The 22,457-nt window shown below is 40.0% G+C and overlaps 5 protein-coding genes across 5 annotated transcripts; 3 read left to right on the forward strand and 2 right to left on the reverse strand.

Moving 5' to 3' along the window:
• The first annotated feature begins 10,124 nt into the window (after positions 1-10,124).
• On the forward strand, positions 10,125-12,316 carry LOC150048297 (histone H1.2). Its single transcript, XM_090355398.1, has one exon. It carries the CDS (start codon positions 10,151-10,153, stop codon positions 10,787-10,789), a length of 639 nt encoding a protein of 212 aa, XP_090211524.1. The 5' UTR covers positions 10,125-10,150; the 3' UTR covers positions 10,790-12,316.
• A 1,565-nt stretch (positions 12,317-13,881) lies between these two features.
• LOC150048298 (histone H3) lies at positions 13,882-14,304 on the reverse strand. Its single transcript, XM_090356263.1, has one exon. It carries the CDS (start codon positions 14,290-14,292, stop codon positions 13,882-13,884), a length of 411 nt encoding a protein of 136 aa, XP_090212389.1. The 5' UTR covers positions 14,293-14,304.
• LOC150048299 (histone H2A type 1-B) lies at positions 14,183-22,212 on the forward strand. Its single transcript, XM_090356265.1, has 2 exons — positions 14,183-14,357; positions 21,760-22,212. Exon 2 carries the CDS (start codon positions 21,765-21,767, stop codon positions 22,155-22,157), a length of 393 nt encoding a protein of 130 aa, XP_090212391.1. The 5' UTR covers positions 14,183-14,357; positions 21,760-21,764; the 3' UTR covers positions 22,158-22,212.
• Positions 15,155-15,547, reverse strand: LOC150048300 (histone H2A type 1-D). The gene has a single exon (XM_090356266.1). It carries the CDS (start codon positions 15,545-15,547, stop codon positions 15,155-15,157), a length of 393 nt encoding a protein of 130 aa, XP_090212392.1.
• LOC150048301 (histone H2B type 1-B) lies at positions 15,448-17,129 on the forward strand. The gene has a single exon (XM_090356267.1). It carries the CDS (start codon positions 15,875-15,877, stop codon positions 16,253-16,255), a length of 381 nt encoding a protein of 126 aa, XP_090212393.1. The 5' UTR covers positions 15,448-15,874; the 3' UTR covers positions 16,256-17,129.
• Positions 22,213-22,457: the final 245 nt, after the last annotated feature.

Genomic DNA, 22,457 nt, shown 5'->3' on the forward strand with positions numbered 1-22,457 from the left:
TTTTCTCCTTCTGCTGGCTTAGCAACATCAGGTCTTTGCTTCTAGAGTACCTAGAGCTACTAGCAAATAGCTTTGGCTGGTTATCTGAGACTTTTCTGTCTGGGCTTGATTTTCTGCTTGATTTCCATGTTTCAGCCTCTGAATAGCTAGGAATATAGCCATGTGTCACTGGATCCTGTCTTCAGTTTTGTACTGCACAAAATCTTTAAGCATGCCCGAGATCTCTGAGTCCAGTGTTCTGGTTAAACATCATCAATTTCTGTATTTGGTTTATAGTTAACAACTGTTTATATAGAGAGGTGATATGAGTTTCCACAGATTTCTAACTAGTTAATCCACCTATTTTCAGTCCCATCCATATTGTAGGCCTAAGAAACATCAGATGTCTCCAAAATTCAAATCCTTTTAGAGTGCCTTATCAGGAAATTCATTTGTTATTGTTTTTTCATCTAATAGGTATTAGATGTAGCTTTCACTGGCCTGGCATTTACCTGTCTAACTTCCTGATCCTCAGATTCTCTTTATATCTCATTGATGAGATATAATGATCATTGGATCTCTTATCCTGTGTGTGTGTGTGTGTGTGTGTGTGTGTGTGTGTGTGCCAGTCCTGGGGCTTGAACTCAGGTGTTGGGCACTATCGTATGAGCTTTTCTGCTCAAGACTAGCACTTGAGCTATAGTTCCACATTCAGCTTTTTGGTGATTAATTGAAGATAAGTATCTCATGGACTTTCCTGGCTGGACTGGCTTTGGAATGGAATCTTCAGATCTCAGCCTCCTGAGTGGCTAGGGTCCTAGACATGAGCCACCAGTGTCTGGCTCATATGTATATATATATCATTACAAAAAACTATATATAAATATATATTTATTTTCTTTGAAAAACCTTTTCCTGTCATTAAGTAGGATTGAAAAATGGAGCAGAAATGGATATGATGCTTAAATGCAAGTGAATTCCTTTAAATAAACCATAGTAAGTAATGTAGGATTGACTGGGAGTAAATTCTCTTTGCCAAACATTATGTTGAATCTTATTTAAGTACAGTTTTATTTTTAGGCTTACCATCTACGGAATCATAGCCAAGTTGAGAAGAGATAATACTCCATTGCCACAGCAAAATAACAATGTTATAGAAAGCTGTTATTTAGAACCAGTAGGTGAAGGTATAAAGATTCATGAGTCTAGAGTCCTTGGCAACTCCATCTAACTATAAAAGTATCATTCAAGCATGAGTCCAGAGCCTGAGTCATTTGCTCTTTTCCTTCTACTGTTCTGTGAAAGTACTTCTGTGTCTCACAAATTTATTCCAATTCTCATTTAAATTGGGCTAATGATTTTGAATCACAAAGTGAAGAACTTCTTATAATTGTTATCCTATACAGAAACTAATAGAAAGTAATTATTAAAGTGTCAAATCCTGGCAAATCAGGAGTAAACTGTCCAGAATACATTATGGGACAGAGTGTCTTTTTCTTTTCATTAGATATTAGCATATACTTAGCTCTTAATCTTGTTTAGATGAGAATAATTTGATACCAACACACAACTATTTTTGTTCAGTTATCCCTCACTTTTTATGTAGATCCTAGAAACATCATAAGAGGAAATGTTCTTATCCTCTACTATTCTCTACCAGAACCTTTATATCATATGTATTAATCATTACTATTAAGGAAAGCAACCTGGTCTACTCTTGCTCATTTTTATGTAAACTAAGGCTCTGTAAACTGGTTCTTTTTCATCTCCTTTTGTGGAATCTTAAGCTAGAGTGAGACCTAAGCAGTCTCCTCCCCAACCCTCATGTCTGCCAAGTCTTTGGGAACATCAATCAAAAAGGAAAGGTGAAGGAGAAAAGAGATTATAAACTTAACCATTGTAAATTGTAGCCATATTAAGAGAACAAAAGGACAGACATCTTCTGCTTGTCTACCACATGCAGACATGAATTCAAAATTTAAATAGGGGAAGGAGTGGTGTAGCCAACAAAAGACATGTATAGTTTAAGCAATATTGATCACATTGTGATCTAGTTGGTTATTATCTCAGGTCTGGTTTTGTAGGTTTGAGGAGAAGTCCTTGTTAAAGGACTAATTTGATTCCCAAGATGAAATGATTACTTCTATGTAGGGAAGAAAGCTCAGTTCCTATTATGGGATAATTGGTTTGATTAGGAGTAAGTAGTCTTCTCACGGACACTGTAAAGCTCCTGGTTGCTGAATGGAGGAGAGAATGCTTCTGACAAGGGCAAATTGTCTTCAGGTTTAGGGCAAGGTTGGAGACTTTCAGCTGCTGTTTCATTGGTCTAGAAGAGGATATTGTAAAAGCTAGTTATCAAAAGACATGAAATGAGTTACATAACAGGAGTGCAAATTTGCTGAGTAATACAGCATTAACTCAAAGTTATTGATTAGCCATGAAGCCTGATCAATAGTTGTCCCTGGACCTGCTGTTTTCATTTGGAGCGCCATCTGGAGTTTAGCGGTGCAAACAATATCCTACATTGTTCATGCCTTTAGATAAAGAATGATTAAAGTCTTTCTGTTTTCAAATTTTTATTCTCAACAGTTTCCCCTACTCTTGGAAATTCTAAAGGCTTTACATATTTAAAAAAAAACTTTTATATAATCAGTAATTTACCCAGATCACTTTCAAGTTACTCACTAGCAACTGGGTATTTAAATTAAATAATCTCACCTTCCTTTCACAGGTGTAAAAGCAGCAGTGTGTTTACATCTCCATTGGACTGTTACTGTTATTGCATTGCAGTTTACAAGTTCTTTGGGGATGTGCTTGTTTTAGGGAATATGGGTTGGGTTAAGGTCGGTCACACTTGAAAGTCAACTCCTTTACATTTCTTTATACTTATTAGTACATAGTAATTAGGAATTTGTTATTAGTGTTCTTATCTAGTATCATTAGCACCACTTTTGGTATAATTTAACAATGATTATTATGATTTTTCTCCTTAACTAGTAAGATATATCTTTGTATAGCATTATTTCCTTAGGACATCCTCTTCATTGTGATTAATTTTTATTAGTTCACTATTACAAAACTAGTTCACTATTTTAAAGACTTACTTTTACTACTCTATTTTCCCCCAGTACTCTATTTTTAACCTCTACCTCCAAGTAAAATGATCCTCTCTGATCCCTTTCACACATCCACTGCTATGTATTTTTGTCTAACCCCCACCATAAGACAATACGGTTTTTAAAAATTTTATTGTCCCTTGGGTCCAATATAGTGTTGAGTTTATTGAATGGGCTGATGAATTCTTTTACAGTGAGTGAATGATCTGATGGCAGACTCTTAGATAAGAGTTCAAGGCATTGAATTTATTCTTTCCAAGTTCTTTCTGGCTTGTGGCTTCCTAGCACCTCAGAATTATTGTTATGGGAATAGTCATTTCTATCCACTGAAATGAATGGAAAAGAAAGACTATAGCTAAAGGTTAATGATTGCCTGCTATCAAGAGATGTTTGCATGGCAGCTTCCAAAACAAGCATTCCAGGACATAGCTTTCAAAACAAACATTCCTGTGTTGGACTGCCATCTACTGTGCTCTAGAACAAACAACACCACACATTGTATAATTCTGAACAGGAAGATGGGATGAATTTGCAGGAGTGAAAATATCTCCATCTAAAACGTGTTGACTAGATGAGTGAGTAATTAATAGGGTTGTTGTTTAGTTTGATGTTCTTTATAGATAGACATGAAATTTTTAATCTCCTTTGACTTTAGTTAATGTGTGTATATGTGTGTATGTGTGTGTGTGTATGTGTGTGTACATATGTTCACAATCAACCAAAATCAGTCTGCAGTGCTATGTTGAAAATGTCAGAACACTCAATATCTATTTCCTTCCTAGTGAAGTGGGAATGATGTCATCATGCTTATCATAGAAAAGTTGTAGTTGGGATAACCACAGGACATATACTGTGTGCTGCACAGCAAGTGCTCAGTGTTATCTCTTAGTATTATTCCTACTTAACCGGGCAGTTTCAGGATTTCACCACTATTTTGTATATCAGTACATGTATAATATTTTAAATTATGCTACACATCTCAAAAGCATTCCAGACCATTATATAAAGACTGTATAAATATTAACTCCAAAAGTCCATTTCACAACCTATGAAACAGGGAGTGTTATCATTGCCATTGTAGAGATGAAAAAACAAGGATCAAAAGGTTAGTGAAGGCTTCCATGTTTACATAGCTGGAAATCAGCAAAGCTAAGTGTAACTCAGAGATTATAGGCTAATCAGACTTTTGGTGAATATACTATGCTGCTTCTGTGACTTTTCTGGGATCATTTAAAGGAAAATCATTTATTTCTATTAACTATGAAATTACAGTTTGTGTACTAATTGAAGCATGACTACAAACCTATAGGTAAGTTAATAAAAATTTTGTTCCAGATGCAAGTTTTGTTTAGCTTAAGCAGACTGAGATGAATTCAGTAGTTAGTGCAAAATGATGAAGAATCACAGTGTTTCTTAGGTTTTAGGTAAACAAACTGCTTGATATCACAAGTATGACATACCTGGGGTGGGATGAGACAGGAACCGGGTGAACAGGTGATTATTCTCTTTCCCTGAAGTGTGTGTTTGCACAAGCCTGAGTGATAGGCAAACTGAGCTAGCAGAAGAGCAATGCCAGAATACATCCCATCTGAAAGTGAGAGAGATAACCTTGGATTATAACTCACCACTCTCCAAGATACATACATAATCACATGCTAATGTACACACACACACACACACACACACACACACACACACAGAGTTCTCCCTTCTCTGATTACTCAGCTCTATATCTTTGTTAGGCTTCTTAAGGATAATACTAGGTTCTGTGACCTCACTGTTAGGTTCAGATGCAGCTAAAAAAAGACCATGTAATTAGAGAGAGTGAAATAGTTAGACTTGGTCTATCTGTTATCTCTTTCTCCAAAATAAGGAATATTCCAACTTCCTCACAGTTTCTCTCAAACAGGAGGGTCTCATAGTACTAAGATCTAATGAGAGGGAATGAATGAATCTTAAGCAAGTGGCTGCTGGAAGCACACTCCAATCCCAGATATGGAATGTATGTTATTTCATTTAATCCTCATGATTTCATATTCTGCTTTTATAAAAATATTCTGATTTTACAAAAAAAGGAAGTGAAAGTTGGGAAGGAAAGTCAAGGAACTACACAGGGTCATCCAGATGATGCGTGGAGGAATTAGGATAAATGAGACCAAGTCTGTTCTCTTGCATTGATAGCTGTTTTCCCCATCTGCCAGGTGCTGATTGGCTCACACCTGTAATCCTAGCTACTTATGAAGCAGCGATCTGAGGATAGCAGTTCAAATCCAGCCTGGGCTAGAAAGTCTGTGAGACTCTTATCTCCAATTAACCACTGGGAAGCTGGAAGCGGAGCTGTGGCTCAGTATTAGTGCTAGCCTTGAACAAAAGAGCACAGGGACAGTGCCCATGCCTTGAGTTCAAGCCCCACAGCTAACAACAACAACAACAACAACAACAAAAATCATGCTTGTCTTGGATTGCCAGACTTAGGAAATAGGAAATATTCAATTAACCTTTTACCATTACATACATGCATACATATACACACACATACACACATATGTATAAGAGTGCAATCTATAGAATATAGTTATACATAATATATAAAAGAATCTAGTAGAATATGTAGAACTCATAGAATATATTGAATACATAATTTTACTTAAGTAAATCTATAAGTATGCATATACTTTTATAGAGTTAGATATATAAGACATAGATAAATATTGCTAATGGCATTAAATTTATGATTTTTAAGTGTCATCAAATAAATTACTATAACAATTATTACATAATTTAATATTCTGTTCGGTTGCTGTGGCTTGAACTCAGGGCCTGCGTACTGTCCTTGGACTTTTTCTCAAGTCTAGTGTTCTACCACTTGAGCCTTAGCACCACTTCTGGATTTTTTCTATGTACGTGGTACCGAGGAATCGAACCCGGGTCTTTGTGCATGCTAGGCAAGCACTCTACCACTAGCCAAACTCACAGCACCCTATAGCTTATTCTTTTTGAAGACTAGCACTTTGCTATTTGAGCCATACCTCTACTTTCAGTTTTTTGCTGGTAGTTAGAGATAAGAGTCACTGGGTCATTCCAGGCTGTTCTGGCTTTGACTCACACTTCTTAGATCTCAGTCTTTTGAGTAGCCAGGATTTCAGGCTTGAGTCACCAGTACTTTGCTTTTATTGTTTTCAATGATGTATTGTTCCTTTTATAATAATTTCCATGCATTTACTGAGCTCCTGCTATGTGGTTTACTACTATGCTCTCTGTTTCCTTATGCATTTTGAGAGCATAGGAGGGAATAATGCAGAAACCTTAGTCTTAGCTTTTTAGGTGTCAACAGGGTGGTAGAGAAAATTATTTCACCTCAGATTTAATCTCCTAATTGTTGGACATTTCCTTGCAAAGACTGAAGACAAATACACAGAAACGTTCCTTTATGTTATTTATTTTAAAATACAGTTTATGAGACTGAAGTAAGGAAACAGATGAGTAAACAGAGTAAATATTAAGTGAAAACCACATTCAACTAAGCCAGGTGTTGGTAGTTCACACCTGCGATCTAAACTACTCAGAAGGCTGAGATCTGAGCATTTTAGTTCAAAGCTAGCCAGGATAGAAAAGTGTGAATCTCTTATCTCCAGTTAACCAGCAGTAGTGGATTTGTGGTTCAAGAGGTAGAATATTACCTTTGAGTAAAAAAGCTAAGCAAGAGCCTGTATGAGGCCCTGAGTTTAAGTCCCAGAATTTATGTGTGTGTATACATACATATACACAAAAGTTACTTCACTCAAATGCTGTGCTGTCAGCTTAATATTAAAACTCTTAGCCATAGCTTGTCATTAAGTGCTTAGGATGTTTCAATTGATTGAATATCCATCAGTTAATTGGAGTGTCAAACACACACCAAAGGTTGAATACTTATCATTTTAAAACAATATAAACTATATCATCTGAAAAATATTGCTTATATGTTCAAGTAAATCTAGAACTGAAGTAAAATCTATTATTAAAACCAGTGTTGTGGGGGGGTGGGAGGGAGGGTAATGGGTACCAAGACATGTGAAAGGGTATCAATGTATGTGAATTAATGCACCTTCTATCTGGCAAATATCATGTAACCCTTTTATTAATTACAATAAAAAATTAAAAAAAAAATAAAACCAATGTTGGGCTGGGAGTTTGGCCTAGTGGAAGAGTGCTTGCCTAGCATACATGACGGCCCGGGTTCACATACATAGAAAAAAGCTGGAAGTGGTGCTGAGGCTCAAGTGATAGAGCTCTAGCCTTAAGAAAGTCCAAGGACAGTGCTCAGGCCCTGAGCTCAAGTCCAGAACTGGAAAACAAAACAAAACAAAAAAAACAAACAAAAAAACAATGACACTGATATCACCTCTTTTTTATGATGCCCATACTAAAAGATTAAGTAATTATGTCTGTAACTCAATTATTTTTTTTCTAACACTCTCATGGGTTTTAGTTAAGTCCGAAGTATCTGTTTTAGATGGCATGGCAAAATATATTGGCCATGTTTTAAAGTTTTATGCTTCTTTTCTGAACTCAGGTTACCGAGTGTCATGTTCTCTGTCTTCTCACTTCCACCACTTGTCCAGAAAATTTTTGCTCTAAAAGCTTGAGATCTGGATTTGAGATTTTCATGATTAAAGTGGTGTGATTAGATTGGTTCAGGGTGAATGACCATGATAGATAACTGAATTACAATAATCAAATGTACAGGCAAAAAATTCTAAAAATCGATATAGAAATTTATTGTGAAGAGCATACTAGTGACCTGGGAATAAAGAGTTTACACAGATATTTCTCTAATGGATATGAATATCTTACTGAATTTCAGTTGAAAAGGGGGCTCAGTGCAGGCAGTTGTAGCAATTGGATCTCATCCTATTTCTTTTACTAAACTGCTTGTATATGGAAAGTGATTCAGGGGTTTGTATACTTTCCATAACATGTTATAGTTCTAGAATACACAAATTCATATAGAAGAATGGCAAATCTGAAGTCGTTTTCTACTGCTGCCAGATCATCCATCCCTAATCTCATTAGGCTGTTAATTCCCAGAGGGTGTAAACTGAAGTAGACAGTTTCCACATGCCAAGTAAACGTTATTCAGCGAAACTGCTAGGCATTCTCTCTCTGAGGTTCATTTGTTAAAATTTAAGCTACTCATACATTCAAATTTAATAACCTGTTAATCTGCTCATTTTTTATAATTCTGCTAACATTTTTTTTTTTTTTGCCAGTCCTAGGCTTGAACTCAGGGCCTGAGCACTGTCCTTGGACTTTCTCAAGGTTAGAGCTCTACCACTTGAGCCTCAGCACCACTTCCGGCTTTTTTCTATGCATGTGGCTCCGAGGAATTGAACCCGGGCTTCGTGCATGCTAGGCAAGCACTCTACCACTAGGCCAACCTTCCGGCCCTAGGCATTCTCATTTTAAAATGTTGTTTTGTGGGCCTGGAGGTTGGCCTAGTGGTTAAAGTGCCTGCCTAGCATGCATGAAGACCCACGTTTGATTCCTTGGTACCAAATATAGAAAAAAGCCGGAAGTGGCGCTGAGGCTCAAGTGGTAGAGCTGTAGCCTTGAGAAAGTCCAAGGACAGTGCTCAGGCCCTGAGCTCAAGCACAGGACTGACAAAAAAAAAAATATATTGTTTTGCTTCCTGAAGATCACTGAATTTAATTATATAACCCCTTTGATTTTTATCACAATGTAAGGCTAACATTGTTAACATACATTTTCATTTGCAATTACTTGGAACCAATGGGGATGAAGCAGCAATCTTTTTTTAAATAAGGAAAGCAAATGTGGCTAGTTTTAGAGAGGCTGAAGAGGTGATATTTAGTTAACACAGAGGGTATAACATATGTTCTCTCATATTTCCTTCTTTTTCTGTTTATAATTTTGGCATTTGATTTCAAATGTCTGATTCATCTTGTAGTTCAACAGTGTATATTATAGTCAATAAATAAAATGTCAAATATGTGTTTTAATAGTTTTATTTTCACCATTACGTTTCAGTTCATACTATAAGTTTTTTTTTTTTTTTACTGGAAACAACCTATAATTTTGTAGAATAGAAATTCATCTCTGTGTTACGATATACAAACGTTAACAAATGCTTGTTTTCTTTAAAACAGGTCATCTCAATGTCCCAAACGAGTAGATCTATTGGGAGTCCCTTACAGGCTTACAGGGTCTCCTTACTTCCTATAGTTTCCCTCTTTTTTGAGGGTCAGACCCCTTACCTAGTAAAATGTCAGCGAGGAATCTGGGGGCTTTTAAAATACAGCTCCATGTCTTGCCTTTGGAGAAGTGAAAAGGGCGCCCCGCCCCCAACCTTAAAAAAGAATTAGACAGTTTCAATGTCTTTAAATCAACGATAAAAATCCTTAACCTCTCACTCTCTAGGACCCCCGCAAAGCTTGTGAACCCACTCTCATCCAGACCTAACTGCTTTAGACAGGCCTCTGAAATCCTTGTCCCAGTCCATAGTTACTGTGGGTCTGTATGCAGAATTCACCAAGGACCTGTGTTACTTCCCTTGCGAAGAAACAGAATTATAGTGAAAATTTAGGTAGGAACAATTTCGTTTTTGTTCCTCAAATAAGAGAAGCATGTGCCCAACCACCCCTAGGAAAAAGAAGTTTCAGGGGCAAAGGAGCGACCAGGTAATTTAGAAGAAAAACAGAAAGTGGTCTCTGACTGCCCTGGACTTCCTCTGCAGTTGAGAGATTTGGAGACGTCTACACGCTTTGTCTTTGGAATTACATAAAAAATAAATGTTGATTCCGAAGCCTGAGACCTCTAAGATCATTTCTTGGTCAAATCCGGGTGGTTTGGTGCAGGGAATTTTAATATTTTTTCCTTTTTGTGAGGTGGAACAAACACAACTTAGGCGCAGCGCGAAGGCTCCGAGGCTGCCAGCCAGGCGGGCGATCGGAGCACCAATCAGCGCGCTCCTGCGCTCTATATATACCGAGGCCCTGCCCCAGTGGAGCTCCATCGGCGTCTTGCCACTTGTTTCCCAGTTCTAGAGCTTCAACATGTCTGAGACTGCTCCAGCCGCTCCCGCTGCCGCCCCCCCGGCGGAGAAGACTCCAGTGAAGAAGAAAGCTGCCAAAAAGCCTGCTGGAGCGCGCCGCAAGGCCACCGGACCTCCCGTGTCCGAGCTCATCACCAAGGCTGTGGCTGCCTCCAAGGAGCGCAACGGGGTGTCTCTGGCCGCGCTCAAGAAGGCGCTGGCCGCTGCCGGCTACGATGTGGAGAAGAACAACAGCCGCATCAAGCTGGGGCTGAAGAGCCTGGTGAGCAAAGGCACCCTGGTACAGACCAAGGGCACCGGCGCCTCCGGCTCCTTCAAGCTCAACAAGAAGGCGGCCTCCGGCGAAGCCAAGCCCAAGGCCAAGAAGGCGGGCGCTGCTAAGCCCAAGAAGCCTGCCGGCGCAGCCAAGAAGCCCAAGAAGGCGTCTGGCTCTGCCACCCCGAAGAAGACCGTCAAGAAGACCCCGAAGAAGGCGAAGAAACCGGCGGCTGCTGCTGTAACTAAGAAGGTGGCCAAGAGCCCAAAGAAGGCGAAGGTAGCCAAGCCCAAAAAGGTCAAGAGCGCATCCAAGGCTGTTAAGCCTAAAGCTGCCAAACCCAAGGTTGCTAAGCCCAAAAAGGCTGCACCCAAGAAGAAGTAGACTATCACAAGTCCTGCTTCTCAACCCAAAAGGCTCTTTTCAGAGCCACCACACATCTCAAAAAGAGCTGTAAACACTTGGGACAATCCTGATCTGAGAGCTGCTCGTCCCCGGCCTCAGTCGTGCGGGGGGGCGGGTATCCCTTCCTTTCCCGGTCGGTGCTCAGCTTGGTCAGCTGTTGTGACGCGTCTTCCGCTGGCTGAACTTGGGGGCGGGGGCGGGACGTGGGCCAGCCGCTGCCCAAGGCTGGATACACAATTGAGGATGTTTTATTTCTTGGTCTTTTAAAGGATTATCCTCGGATTGGAATAAGAATTCAAAAGTCCCGCCCTGTTCTCTGATTGGTCCCTTTCCTCTCCGCCTCTGGCTTTCCTTCAGGGTTTAATTGGAGGGCAGCTGGCATTGTGTGCCTTCTGTTTTGCTTTCAGTTGTCACGTTTGCCTCCTAGGAGGGCTTGGAGTGGCATTTCCATCTGAGTCAATGTTTCTCCTGGGGAGCAATTTGCAGCAGATACGGATGGGTTCTGGCGCCTATGGTTTGTTATTGTACAGAAAAGTTCATTGAAAAGTAGCTGCAGAAAGGATCCCTCCCCCCACTTTTTTTTTGCCAGTGCATTTGTAGATCTAGGGATCTTATATAGTACACAGCTTTATTTGTAAAGCTAGTAGGGTGCGTCAAAAACAGCTTTGGGCCGGCCATTTTAGTTATGACGCGAGGAAGGATCATCCTCACTTGTAGGATTTCAGCTTTTCAAAACCAGAGTTGCTTTATAGTTTTTGTTTAAATGTTTGCTACATGCTTTCATGCAGTTCTAGTAAGGTTAGCCTCCGTTTTATTTATTATTCTTAATGGTTCATACCCATGTGCTTTCCTCTTTAAAGAAGAAAGTAGTTCCTGTTTATTCTGTTGGAACAGGTTCTGGTGAGGCCGAAGTGACAAGAAAAGAAAGGTTTTGGAGGACAGCCGTTATTCAGTTTCTACAAGAATGAATCTTGTAACAGTTTTATTAAACCTTTTGTGAGGTTTACCAGGGTGAAAGGGGACGAGGAGGCAGCAAAGAAATTTCCCCATGGTTTCTTCCAGCAATTTTTTTATGATCAGCACTGCGTTCATAGTACGTTGTAAATTTTGACATGAACGCATTTTTAAAATTTATTCCAAATTTTATTTAACGCAGGCTGAATTCTATGAACATGTGGACTAAATCTCGACATTCTATTTTGTTCCATTGGTTTTCTTCACAGTATTTTCAGTGCCCAGAGTACCTGACACATAGTCTCAAATAGTGTTATACATTGTGATTTCTTTTTAACAAGATGTTCAGTTGTGGACAGAAGCTAATTTCATTACTGATCATAATTGTTTTTTTTACCCTCACAAATCTAACCCCCCCTTTCTTACACACGTGTAACTATTGAAATTGTGTGTTGAATATAAATTAATTTGTGGAAAAGAATTTCTTGCATAACTATTTTCGTGTTTTCTGTTAAACCATTTCTGTATATATAGATACTTTCAAATTGCTCAAGAATAAAATATCAATGCTTACTTACTGTATTCTCAGCTGTGTATTTTCTGTATTGTTGAAAATAACCTGTGTGATTTTAGATTCCTTGAGGGTAATCTCATAAAGTGAACATTGAAGATACTCAGAATTTTTTATTTGAGGTGTCTTCTTTTTGAGTTGGGAATCTCATGTATTTCAGGTTCAGCGAATCATAGCTACTTTCTGCATACAAAATTCCTCAGAATAAATTAATCTCATAATTTGAATTTTTCTAGTCCACACTTAAAAATGGAACAAGCGAAATTATTTTTGTATTAACCCAATACCATCATTTCACTAAGGAATGTAAGTTTTTGTTCTGGGAGGAGTGGGAAAGAAAGCAAAAGGAGCTGAATCTTGTCAAAGCATTATATCACAATGAAATCTCTTTGCATGGTGAATATTTACTAATACATTTTCTTTGCAGTACATTTGTCTGATATGTTCTCATATTATTGGGGAAAACCCAAATACTTGGACTAGAGAAGAATATGCATGTTTTGAAGGAACTAATTTTTACTCTGGTTGTGGTTCTTAGGTCTAGAGAGCATGGCTATGCTTTGTGTGCTCATTCTATTTATGCCTCTGATCAGACAGAGTTTACCACAAGTCAAGTTACCACCGAACTCAGTCCTTTTATTTCTGAACTGCAATTTCTTTTGAGGAGGAAATTGTATTTGACAATATATTTGGGGGGTTAATTTAGTGATCAGAAGATGAGAATGTAGATTTGGTGTAAGGTTGTTCGTTGGAAGTAATATTTGCTGGTAAAATATTTGACCAAATTATTAAAAACTCATGGGCTGGAGTGAGCAGCAAACCTGCTTTGAAATATAGTTCAGAATTATACAGAATAATTCAGGCCAATCACTCTTACAGCACTTGACCCATGACCCATGGAGAACTTAATTTTGGCTATTCCACAAACCAAATTTCAATGTTGAAACTAATCCAGTGTTTTGTTATTCCTGTCTTATTACCTTCCAATGTGAATGATATTCAATACTGAATGGACCTTTGATTAGTTGTATAAAAGAGTTCGCCATAACAGAAATTATCAAATTCAGTAAATTTTACACCATGAGTTTTCAGATCCTTGACTAACCCTGATACCAAACCCTGCAATTTCAACTCGACTGCCTCAACAGAAGGGAAGTAACAGATTCTGCTGTTAAATAGTCTCCCTGAGGCTAGTAAACTCAGGTGCTGACGTTAACTGCTGAGATAAGGCTGAAAATACTTCCCTCCATTTTACCCTGGTTTCAATGCGTGTTGGAATGCAGATAAGGGCTGGTAAAATTTCGTCGCATACTGTATGGAGTTGTTACATAACATAGCTTATGCGGTATTGTCAAAGAAAATTACCTTGCTTACTGAGGCCAACCCTCAAAATTCACGCCAAAGACAGAGTTAACAGATACCAGAGTAGGCAAAAAGTCTCCTTACTAACAGGAAATAGAAGTAAACACAAAGATCATATTGCAGCTAATTCAAGTGATACGGTGGGTGGCTCTTAAAAGAGCCTTTTTCAAAAGCCTTTGAGAGTTTAAGCCCTCTCTCCACGGATGCGGCGCGCCAACTGGATATCCTTGGGCATGATGGTCACCCGCTTGGCGTGGATGGCGCACAGGTTGGTGTCCTCAAACAGACCCACCAGGTAGGCCTCGCTCGCCTCCTGCAGCGCCATCACAGCCGAGCTCTGGAAGCGCAGGTCCGTCTTGAAGTCCTGCGCGATCTCGCGCACCAGCCGCTGGAACGGCAGCTTGCGGATCAGCAGCTCCGTCGACTTCTGGTAGCGACGGATCTCGCGCAGGGCCACGGTGCCGGGCCGGTAGCGGTGGGGCTTCTTCACGCCGCCCGTGGCCGGCGCGCTCTTGCGAGCGGCCTTGGTGGCCAGCTGCTTGCGGGGCGCCTTGCCGCCGGTGGATTTGCGAGCGGTCTGCTTGGTACGAGCCATTTGGAGAAACAAGACACAGGAAAGATCTGCAGCGAGAGGACCTTAAGTGCTCCTTAAATACGCTTGTAAGCATTTTGATTGGGCTTGAAAAGTTTCAAAAACTCCCGCCCAACCAAATCATTGGCTGAAGCATGTCCTCAGGGATTGGTTAACTAGAGGAACGTCTGATTGGTCAATTTGCCTACTGTCATCTCTTTCCAGTTGATTTTAGCAGCCGTTATTCTGACGTACTTCATTCTCTTCTCCAAGTACAACAGTGCATAGCCACAAAGGAAATGAGACATGAGATTACTTTTCCTAGGATGCTTGAGACAAGACCTGTCTTGGTAGTAAGGTTTCGTTTTGTGGGCTGTTCTGCCTCCGAAAGGCCATAATTGGGGGTTGTGATTTGGGGCGTGGCCACCATGCTCAAAAATGTAAAATCCACACTAGTTGAGAAAGTCTGAAGGAAAATACTACACAAATGTTCTAATTAAAGGCTCGCAACTCCAACCAAACTTTATGTACCACATGCACCTTGAGGTAGTTTCTCGTATACGCTTACATTTGCTCAAACTATAAATCTAAGGGCTCAGTGTAAGAATGATCACTTAAGCATGCACGAAACCGAACTCGATTACTTTGTACCACATACACAGGAAAAGCTGGAAGTGGCGCCGGGGCTCAAGTGCCAGGTTGGCAGCCTTGAGAAAAATTATTCAAAGACAATTTCTGGGCTCTGACTTCAAACATCGGGACTGGCAAAATTACATAATCTAATAAACAAGCGTCAGCAACTTTTCTGGTGAAAATGTGGGTGGCTCTTAAAAGAGCCGTTTAAGTATCTCTTTAAAAAGGGGCAGCTGTTTCGGTTTGCTTAAACCTACTTTCCCTTAGCCTTGTGATGGCTCTCAGTTTTTTTTGGTAAGAGCACGGCCTGGATGTTGGGCAGGACACCACCCTGGGCGATGGTGACCTTGCCCAGCAGCTTGTTAAGCTCCTCGTCGTTGCGGATGGCCAGCTGCAGATGGCGTGGGATGATGCGGGTCTTCTTGTTGTCGCGGGCCGCGTTGCCAGCCAGCTCCAGGATCTCGGCTGTCAGATACTCGAGCACCGCCGCCAGGTACACCGGGGCGCCGGCTCCGACGCGCTCCGAGTAGTTCCCCTTCCTTAACAGCCGGTGCACTCTGCCTACGGGGAACTGCAAGCCCGCACGAGAAGAGCGCGTCTTTGCTTTGGCTCGCGCCTTGCCTCCCTGTTTGCCGCGTCCCGACATGATGACTTAGCAGATTGCAACACAAGGAACGGAAAACCTGTTTCCTGTGAAGCCATCATTTTATAGTTAATGTAAGGCTTCAGAATAAAGCCAGACTATTGGCCAAAACATGCTTAAGTTACTGTCCAATAGAAACTAAGACTGAGAATCCTTAATTTGCATAAGTCTCGTCTTCAGAATTGTGTTTTGTCCAATCAGAAGAGAGAACAGTTAAAGCCTCATTTACATTAGGGGACTTTAAATATATAAAAACAGTACGTTTTCTTCTACCTCCTTTATTTTTTGCTTTGTGCTTGGAGAACCACCTTTCTTTGCTGCTGTACAATCATGCCTGAACCTTCCAAGTCTGCTCCAGCTCCTAAAAAGGGCTCTAAAAAGGCTATTACTAAGGCGCAAAAGAAGGACGGCAAGAAGCGCAAGCGCAGCCGCAAGGAGAGCTACTCGGTGTACGTGTACAAGGTGCTGAAGCAGGTCCACCCCGACACCGGCATCTCGTCCAAGGCCATGGGCATCATGAACTCGTTCGTGAACGACATCTTCGAGCGCATCGCGGGCGAGGCGTCTCGCCTGGCGCACTACAACAAGCGCTCGACCATCACGTCGCGGGAGATCCAGACTGCCGTGCGCCTGCTGCTGCCCGGAGAGCTGGCTAAGCACGCCGTGTCCGAGGGCACCAAGGCCGTCACCAAGTACACCAGCTCCAAGTAATTGCCCCTAGCCATTTCTTAATCCAAAGGCTCTTTTCAGAGCCACCTACTTTATCAAAAAGAAAGCTATAACACTGGGCATTTACCTCCTTAGAGCCCTAAAGGAGAAATTAGGTGTGTGGCGGTGAAAATTAGTTCAGGGCTGGTGATTGTTAATAACTTTACTGGTAATCTGAATAGTTTTTTACTTGAAAGATGTTGGGATTTCATAGAGTAAGAGGAGAGGCATGCAGCATGCGGGATTATCCCTTGGGGGTGGACCTGTAATGTAAATTTAGTACTATTTCTTTAAGAAAATGGTGAAAATGGCGGTTCTCTACTACATTTTAAGGGATATACCTACAGTTTCTGGCACAGTTAGATTGCTCCTGTTTTTATGCTATCCTTTTCTAGTGAATGAGATACTCGGGTGCTTATGTACAGGCGCTCGTTAGAATGGGTCATGAACCAGAGCTGGGGGACTGAACAATGGGTTTGAATTTCGCGCCCTTTCCTATCTGAGGCCACTAGTGTGTTTGACCTGCCCTGGCTGCAGTTACCGACATTAGCAGGTTTCCTTTGTAGAGAATCCGGGGTTCGAAAAGTATTTCCTAGAAGTGGGTAATGGTCTAACAATCACTAGCAGAGTTGCCCTTCATTTTAATTTCCCTTTCTCCAGTAAACTTTTTGTATTGTCCTGAAAATGCTTTTTGATGTCTCCCTACGTGTAATTTATGAGATGCCTTTGGGGATGTATTGGAAGTGAGATTTATGTCTCCATTATCACAAGGCCAGTACTTTTATCCATTTACCAAGTTGATTTACTGAACATCCATTTACATTCTCACCAACAAACTGATTTCCAGAACTACAACTGGTGTTGACAATGTTTTAAATCTGTTACAGACATGAAAATTCAGTCTCTGCTTTATTATTTTTAACAATAAACATTTTAATATTCATTTTACTGTGATTTGGATTAATTACACCTCCTGTCCACCCTTTTGGGATGTTGCTCTTGTATGAACAAATTTAAGGGCTTATTGTATGTATGTCTACTGTATTATTATGTCTTATCAAGTTCATAGTGAACTATGAATAATCCTATTTTTGCTTCTGTTTCATAAGTTGCCACTGAATTTCAATCAGCAGATGAGGCATCCTGAACACTTTATAACTCTGTGTTTATCCTTTAATATCTGTCCTTTTATGCCCTGCATGCACTTTGTAGATAATTGACAGCATAGACATTTAAAATTTCTTAATTTTGTTGTTGGATGTATGTTTTCATCATTATGCCATTTTCCTCTAAGTTCCTGGTCATTTTTCTTGTTCTAAAGTATTTTTATCTAATACTAAAACCTACACATAGTCCTGCAACCTTACAGCTGAAGTTTATATGTTTATTTCTTGGTCTCTTTTAATCGCATCCTACAGTTCTATCAGAAGTTCTATTGGATGGCATACCATTGGTATTATTATTGAGTTGGCTAATCACTTTTTCAATTGGTATGTTTAGTCAGTATTCATGTATAATTCTGATAAACAGCTCTTAAGGATGTGAAGAGTAACACAATATGACACTTTAACATTTGAATTATTACTGACATAGGCCAATTAAGTGGATTTTTGTTTGGTCTCTCATTTGTGTAAACACATGATATGAATTTATAAGATGTTCTTTCTTTGTTCCTCTTGAGAATGGTGTATATTCAAGAAATATAGTTCCCAGGGGCCGGGAGTTTGGCCTACTGATAGAGTGCTTGCCTAATATTCATGAAGATCCAGGTTCGATTCCTTGGTACCACATACTTACAAGTGGTGGCTCAAGTGGTAGAGCTCTAACCTTGAGAAAGCCCAAGGACAATGCTCAGGCCCTGAGTTCAAGGCCCAGGACCTGCAAAAAAAAAAAAAAAAAAAAAAAAAAACCAAAGAAATGTAGTTCTCCCACTGCAATTGTTATTTTGTTGTAATTGTCTGTTTTTTTCCAGATTTTCCTTTTTAAAAATGTTATTAGTCTATTTTTGTACTTCCAGTTTTTTCATTTCATTATTACCTTAAATACCTCCTTCACAGACATTAATAATCACACCAGAGTATGTCATCTATTTTGCTTTAAATTTTGAAAACTTAAGGATTATTTTTATCCATAATTTTTGCATTTAAATTTTTATTTCTTTCCTATTGTCCTCCCAGATTCCTCTGTAATTTCCTATTCCAAAAATTTCCTCTTGTCATGCTTTTGTGGATAGATATGTTGGCAACAAATTGTTTATTTGTTTCATTTATTGTGTTTTCACAGGTATATATGTAATGCTTCATCCAAAATCACCTAGAATTTTGTCAAGGAATTAGAAAATCTGTACCTTCTGGCACTTGGTTTCTAACATTCCTCTTTTTGCAAAAAAAACCAAAACAAAACAAACCCAATATATATTATATATATTTCACATGTTATTGAGGCATTAATTTTTTTCTAACAGGCTTGCTTCATAAAGAATAAAGCTTTGTTTTTCTCTCCTTCCCATCCTGTTTTTTTTCTGTTCTCATTCCCTTTTCTATTGTATTCCATAGCACTCATTACATACTGTATCTTTTCTGTGTATTTACCTTACTGTGAGCTTTCCCAAAACACTATCATCCTGAGGATAAAGTTGCTATCTGCTCACTGTCATGCCCAAGTATGTAAAATACTCTCTGGCCTTTAGCAAGGAGTTAGTAAACACATAAACATTGGATGGCTATCTCCTTCATGAACTCTCTTGACTTTTCTTACTTTCTGTGATTGTTCTTCTCCATGCAGTTGTGTAACAATTGTTCTAAACATTCATCTGGATGCAGAATATGCAGTGCTCCTTCATCACTAGGTTTACAAATCCTCCTCAGAGATTATAAACATTTTGGAGTAGTCACTGAGATGTTATTTTGCATTTTGATCATAGCTCTTTCAACTTTTCAAAGACCACAAAGTAATTATTGTTTACTGCTATTATTTATGGTGAAAGCAATCATCAAAGGATGTTATTGGTAGTAGAAAAGTTCACTGGAGTCAAAAGAAGATAGAAAGTTAACAGAAAATGAGTACCTTTATTCTCCTGTTAGGTCCTTTGATTAAAAAGGTGATTTACTGTCTACACTGTAATAGAAATGGATCAATTTTCTCATACCTGTTTTTAGTTCCTTCCATTATCTTATTTGAGAAGAAGTAGATCATGGGTTCTGAGCCTTTAGACATTCTTTTAGTCCATTATTCACATCCAGATGGGTACCATTTGCTGAATTTCATAAATGGTGAAAGTAAAAACAGCAAGATTTCTCTTGATCAACACGTGAGCTTGAAGACCAGGCAATTAATATATAACATTATCACAGAGTGTGGTGGCATATACTCTCACTTTGATTAATGAGTATTGGTTCACTATACAGTATTTATAGTCTAGTATCTTAAAAGACCAGAGTTGATTATGTGCTTCAGTGAATTCAGAAAATTCCAGCCAAAGAAAGGCATGCCAGTTGAGTATGCTGGTTTGTCAACTTTGGGTGTTTGGGAGTCGTAAATGAAGAGAGGCTTTCCCTCAACCCCATTATCTGCCCAGAGATACAGCCTCCAAAACGAACTCAATTGTCATGAATCTGTTTCCAGGATCTCAAACTAGGAAGAATGACTTTCAGGAAAGAAAACTCAGAAGTTAATGCCAGACTGTTCCAAATATATATGTTCACCTTAGTACCTGTTAATTTTCCCCAAAGCTCATTTTCTCTCCTATCCCTAACTTACATTCATCCTCCTTTGTGTTCCAGGAGGGAATATATGTTGATTTCTCTGGATGCTTGAGTATTCATTTTTATTTGCTGTGATGCCCTCATATCTATAAATAAATTTATGATTTTTTTTCTTGTTTTTTCCTGCTGTCACTGCCTTTGGAGGGCAGAGAGGAATTGTTTACTTATAAGCCAATAATGACCTGCCATTTGAAAAATCACCAGCAACAGAAAAAGATATTGCATAATGAATGACCAAAGACCTACTCAATGAGAAAATCAAGACCACCTAAATGTGTGTTTAATTAAAAGAGTGTGTTTTAGAAATAACAATACTGCTATTTTGTAGGCAAGTGAGAAAAAAGCAAGTGTAGGAAGGTTGTGAATGGCACTGGTCAATGTGTGAAAGGCTTTCGAGGCCTGTTAATTCTGGCAAGTAAATAACCGTTGTGGATGTAGAAGTTTCCTAATCTCATTAAAATGAGCTCAACACTCACTCTACATATTTTCCAGCTTATCCTCAAAGCTACAAGAGACTTGCTATCCTAGGTCAGGGACTGATTACCTAGTCCTTTTGGCAGTTTAAAAAGAGTTGAGCAACAAAAAATTATTTGTGCCCAACACCAACCAAAAGAAAAAATTGCTTTCTTTCTCCATTTCTATCATGAGGTCTAATGAACTAAAACCAGTTCAATAATCCCAGATTTGAGAGGTGGATAGTGTCTGACACCAGGAACCAGTATTGAGACCACATAGCAAGCACTAGGTAGGCCTCGGCTGTTATTGTTTTGTTTTGTGTTGTGTTTTGCCAGTCCTTGGGCTTGAACTTAGGGCCTGAGCACTGTCCTTGGGCTTTCTCAAGGGTAGCACTCTATCATTTGAGGCACACCACCACTCTGGTCTTTTCTGTGTACATGGTACTGAGGAATCGAACCCAGGGTTTCGTGCATGCTAGGCAAGCACTCTACGTCTAGGCCAACTCCAGGCTCTTTAACGAGACCCATTCCCCACAGACTCACCAAAACAACAACAACAAAAACCCCAGCAAAAACTACAATAACAGTGCCTACACACATGCTACATACTGAGAAATTGTTCTGATTAGATTCCTTTCTAAAATTACAAACGAGATTCCCTCAAAGGGACCTGCTGGTCAAAAGGCAGAGCTCTGAGAATAACACTTCGCCTCCTAGCTTGTATTGTTTTTCTTTCCAGTAATGAGGTTTGACCTCAGAGCCTTCCCACTTGAGCTATACCTGAGACCTTTCCCTTTCCCTATTTTTAGTATATGGACTACCTAGCTGAAATGGACCTCAACCCTCCTTCCTTTCCTTCTAGGATGGAAGACCAAAGCAGGCCTGCCATTCCATTTATTGATTGAAATAGGGTGGGTGGCCGGGAGATGGGTATGGAAGACTCAATTTTTTTTTTGTTCCAGTTAGCCTGTAGCCATATCTCCGGTTTCCTCAGTAGGTGGATTTTCAGAAGTGAGCCATTGCGCCCTCCTAATAGTGGCTTATTAAAGTGCTCAATATTATTGGTACTCAAATAAAAGGACCTCAAGCCCAAGCGCTAATTGAGCAAACGTAAGCCCAGAGGCCGGTATGCAAATGAAGAATGCAGATTCTTATTTTCCATTGGTCGTTAGTATTAGCCAATGGAAAACGTTCATACAGGCTCCCTTCAGTTAGTATAAATACTTCTCATTCCTGACTTTGCAGTATTGTTCTTATATTCTTTTTGAGGTCCTCTTCTATTTTGCAGCAGACATGTCAGGTCGTGGAAAACAAGGAGGCAAAGCTCGTGCTAAGGCCAAGACCCGCTCTTCCCGAGCCGGTCTGCAGTTCCCCGTGGGCCGTGTCCACCGCCTGCTCCGCAAGGGCAACTACTCGGAGCGCGTCGGAGCCGGCGCCCCGGTGTACCTGGCGGCAGTGCTCGAATACCTGACTGCCGAGATCCTGGAGCTGGCTGGCAACGCGGCCCGCGACAACAAGAAGACTCGCATTATCCCGCGCCACCTGCAGCTGGCCATCCGCAACGACGAGGAGCTCAACAAGCTGCTTGGTCGTGTGACCATTGCGCAGGGCGGTGTCTTGCCTAATATTCAGGCTGTGCTGCTGCCTAAGAAGACCGAGAGTCACCATAAGGCTAAGGGCAAATAAGCCACTGTTAGTGACCAGCTTTGCCATTCTCTTAGCAAGAGACACCCTGTTACCAACAAAGGCTCTTTTCAGAGCCACCCACTACTTCTTAAAATGAGCTGTCATTTGCAATTAGTTCGTACCAATTGTTTTCTTACCGTACTGACATCTATGAAACAGGGATAACGGTGTAAGGAAAGTAAAAACATTTGCTTATAGGCAGATTGAAAGTAGCTTTGTTGCTAGTTCACTTCTGATTTAATAATTCTAGTTTACTAAGTTTAGCATGAAGAAAAATTGCTGTTGAAGCCAGTTCACAGT

Source organism: Megascapheus bottae, chromosome 22 (assembly GCF_031878675.1).
Source record: "Megascapheus bottae isolate mThoBot1 chromosome 22, mThoBot2.hap1, whole genome shotgun sequence".
In the NCBI taxonomy this organism is placed as follows: Eukaryota; Metazoa; Chordata; class Mammalia; order Rodentia; family Geomyidae; genus Megascapheus; species Megascapheus bottae.

Coding starts and splice junctions, on each gene's coding strand:
- LOC150048298 (XM_090356263.1), bottom strand. CDS start 14,292: ATGGCTCGTACCAAGCAGACCGCTCGCAAATCCACCGGCGGCAAGGCG.
- LOC150048300 (XM_090356266.1), bottom strand. CDS start 15,547: ATGTCGGGACGCGGCAAACAGGGAGGCAAGGCGCGAGCCAAAGCAAAG.
- LOC150048297 (XM_090355398.1), top strand. CDS start 10,151: ATGTCTGAGACTGCTCCAGCCGCTCCCGCTGCCGCCCCCCCGGCGGAG.
- LOC150048299 (XM_090356265.1), top strand. CDS start 21,765: ATGTCAGGTCGTGGAAAACAAGGAGGCAAAGCTCGTGCTAAGGCCAAG.
- LOC150048301 (XM_090356267.1), top strand. CDS start 15,875: ATGCCTGAACCTTCCAAGTCTGCTCCAGCTCCTAAAAAGGGCTCTAAA.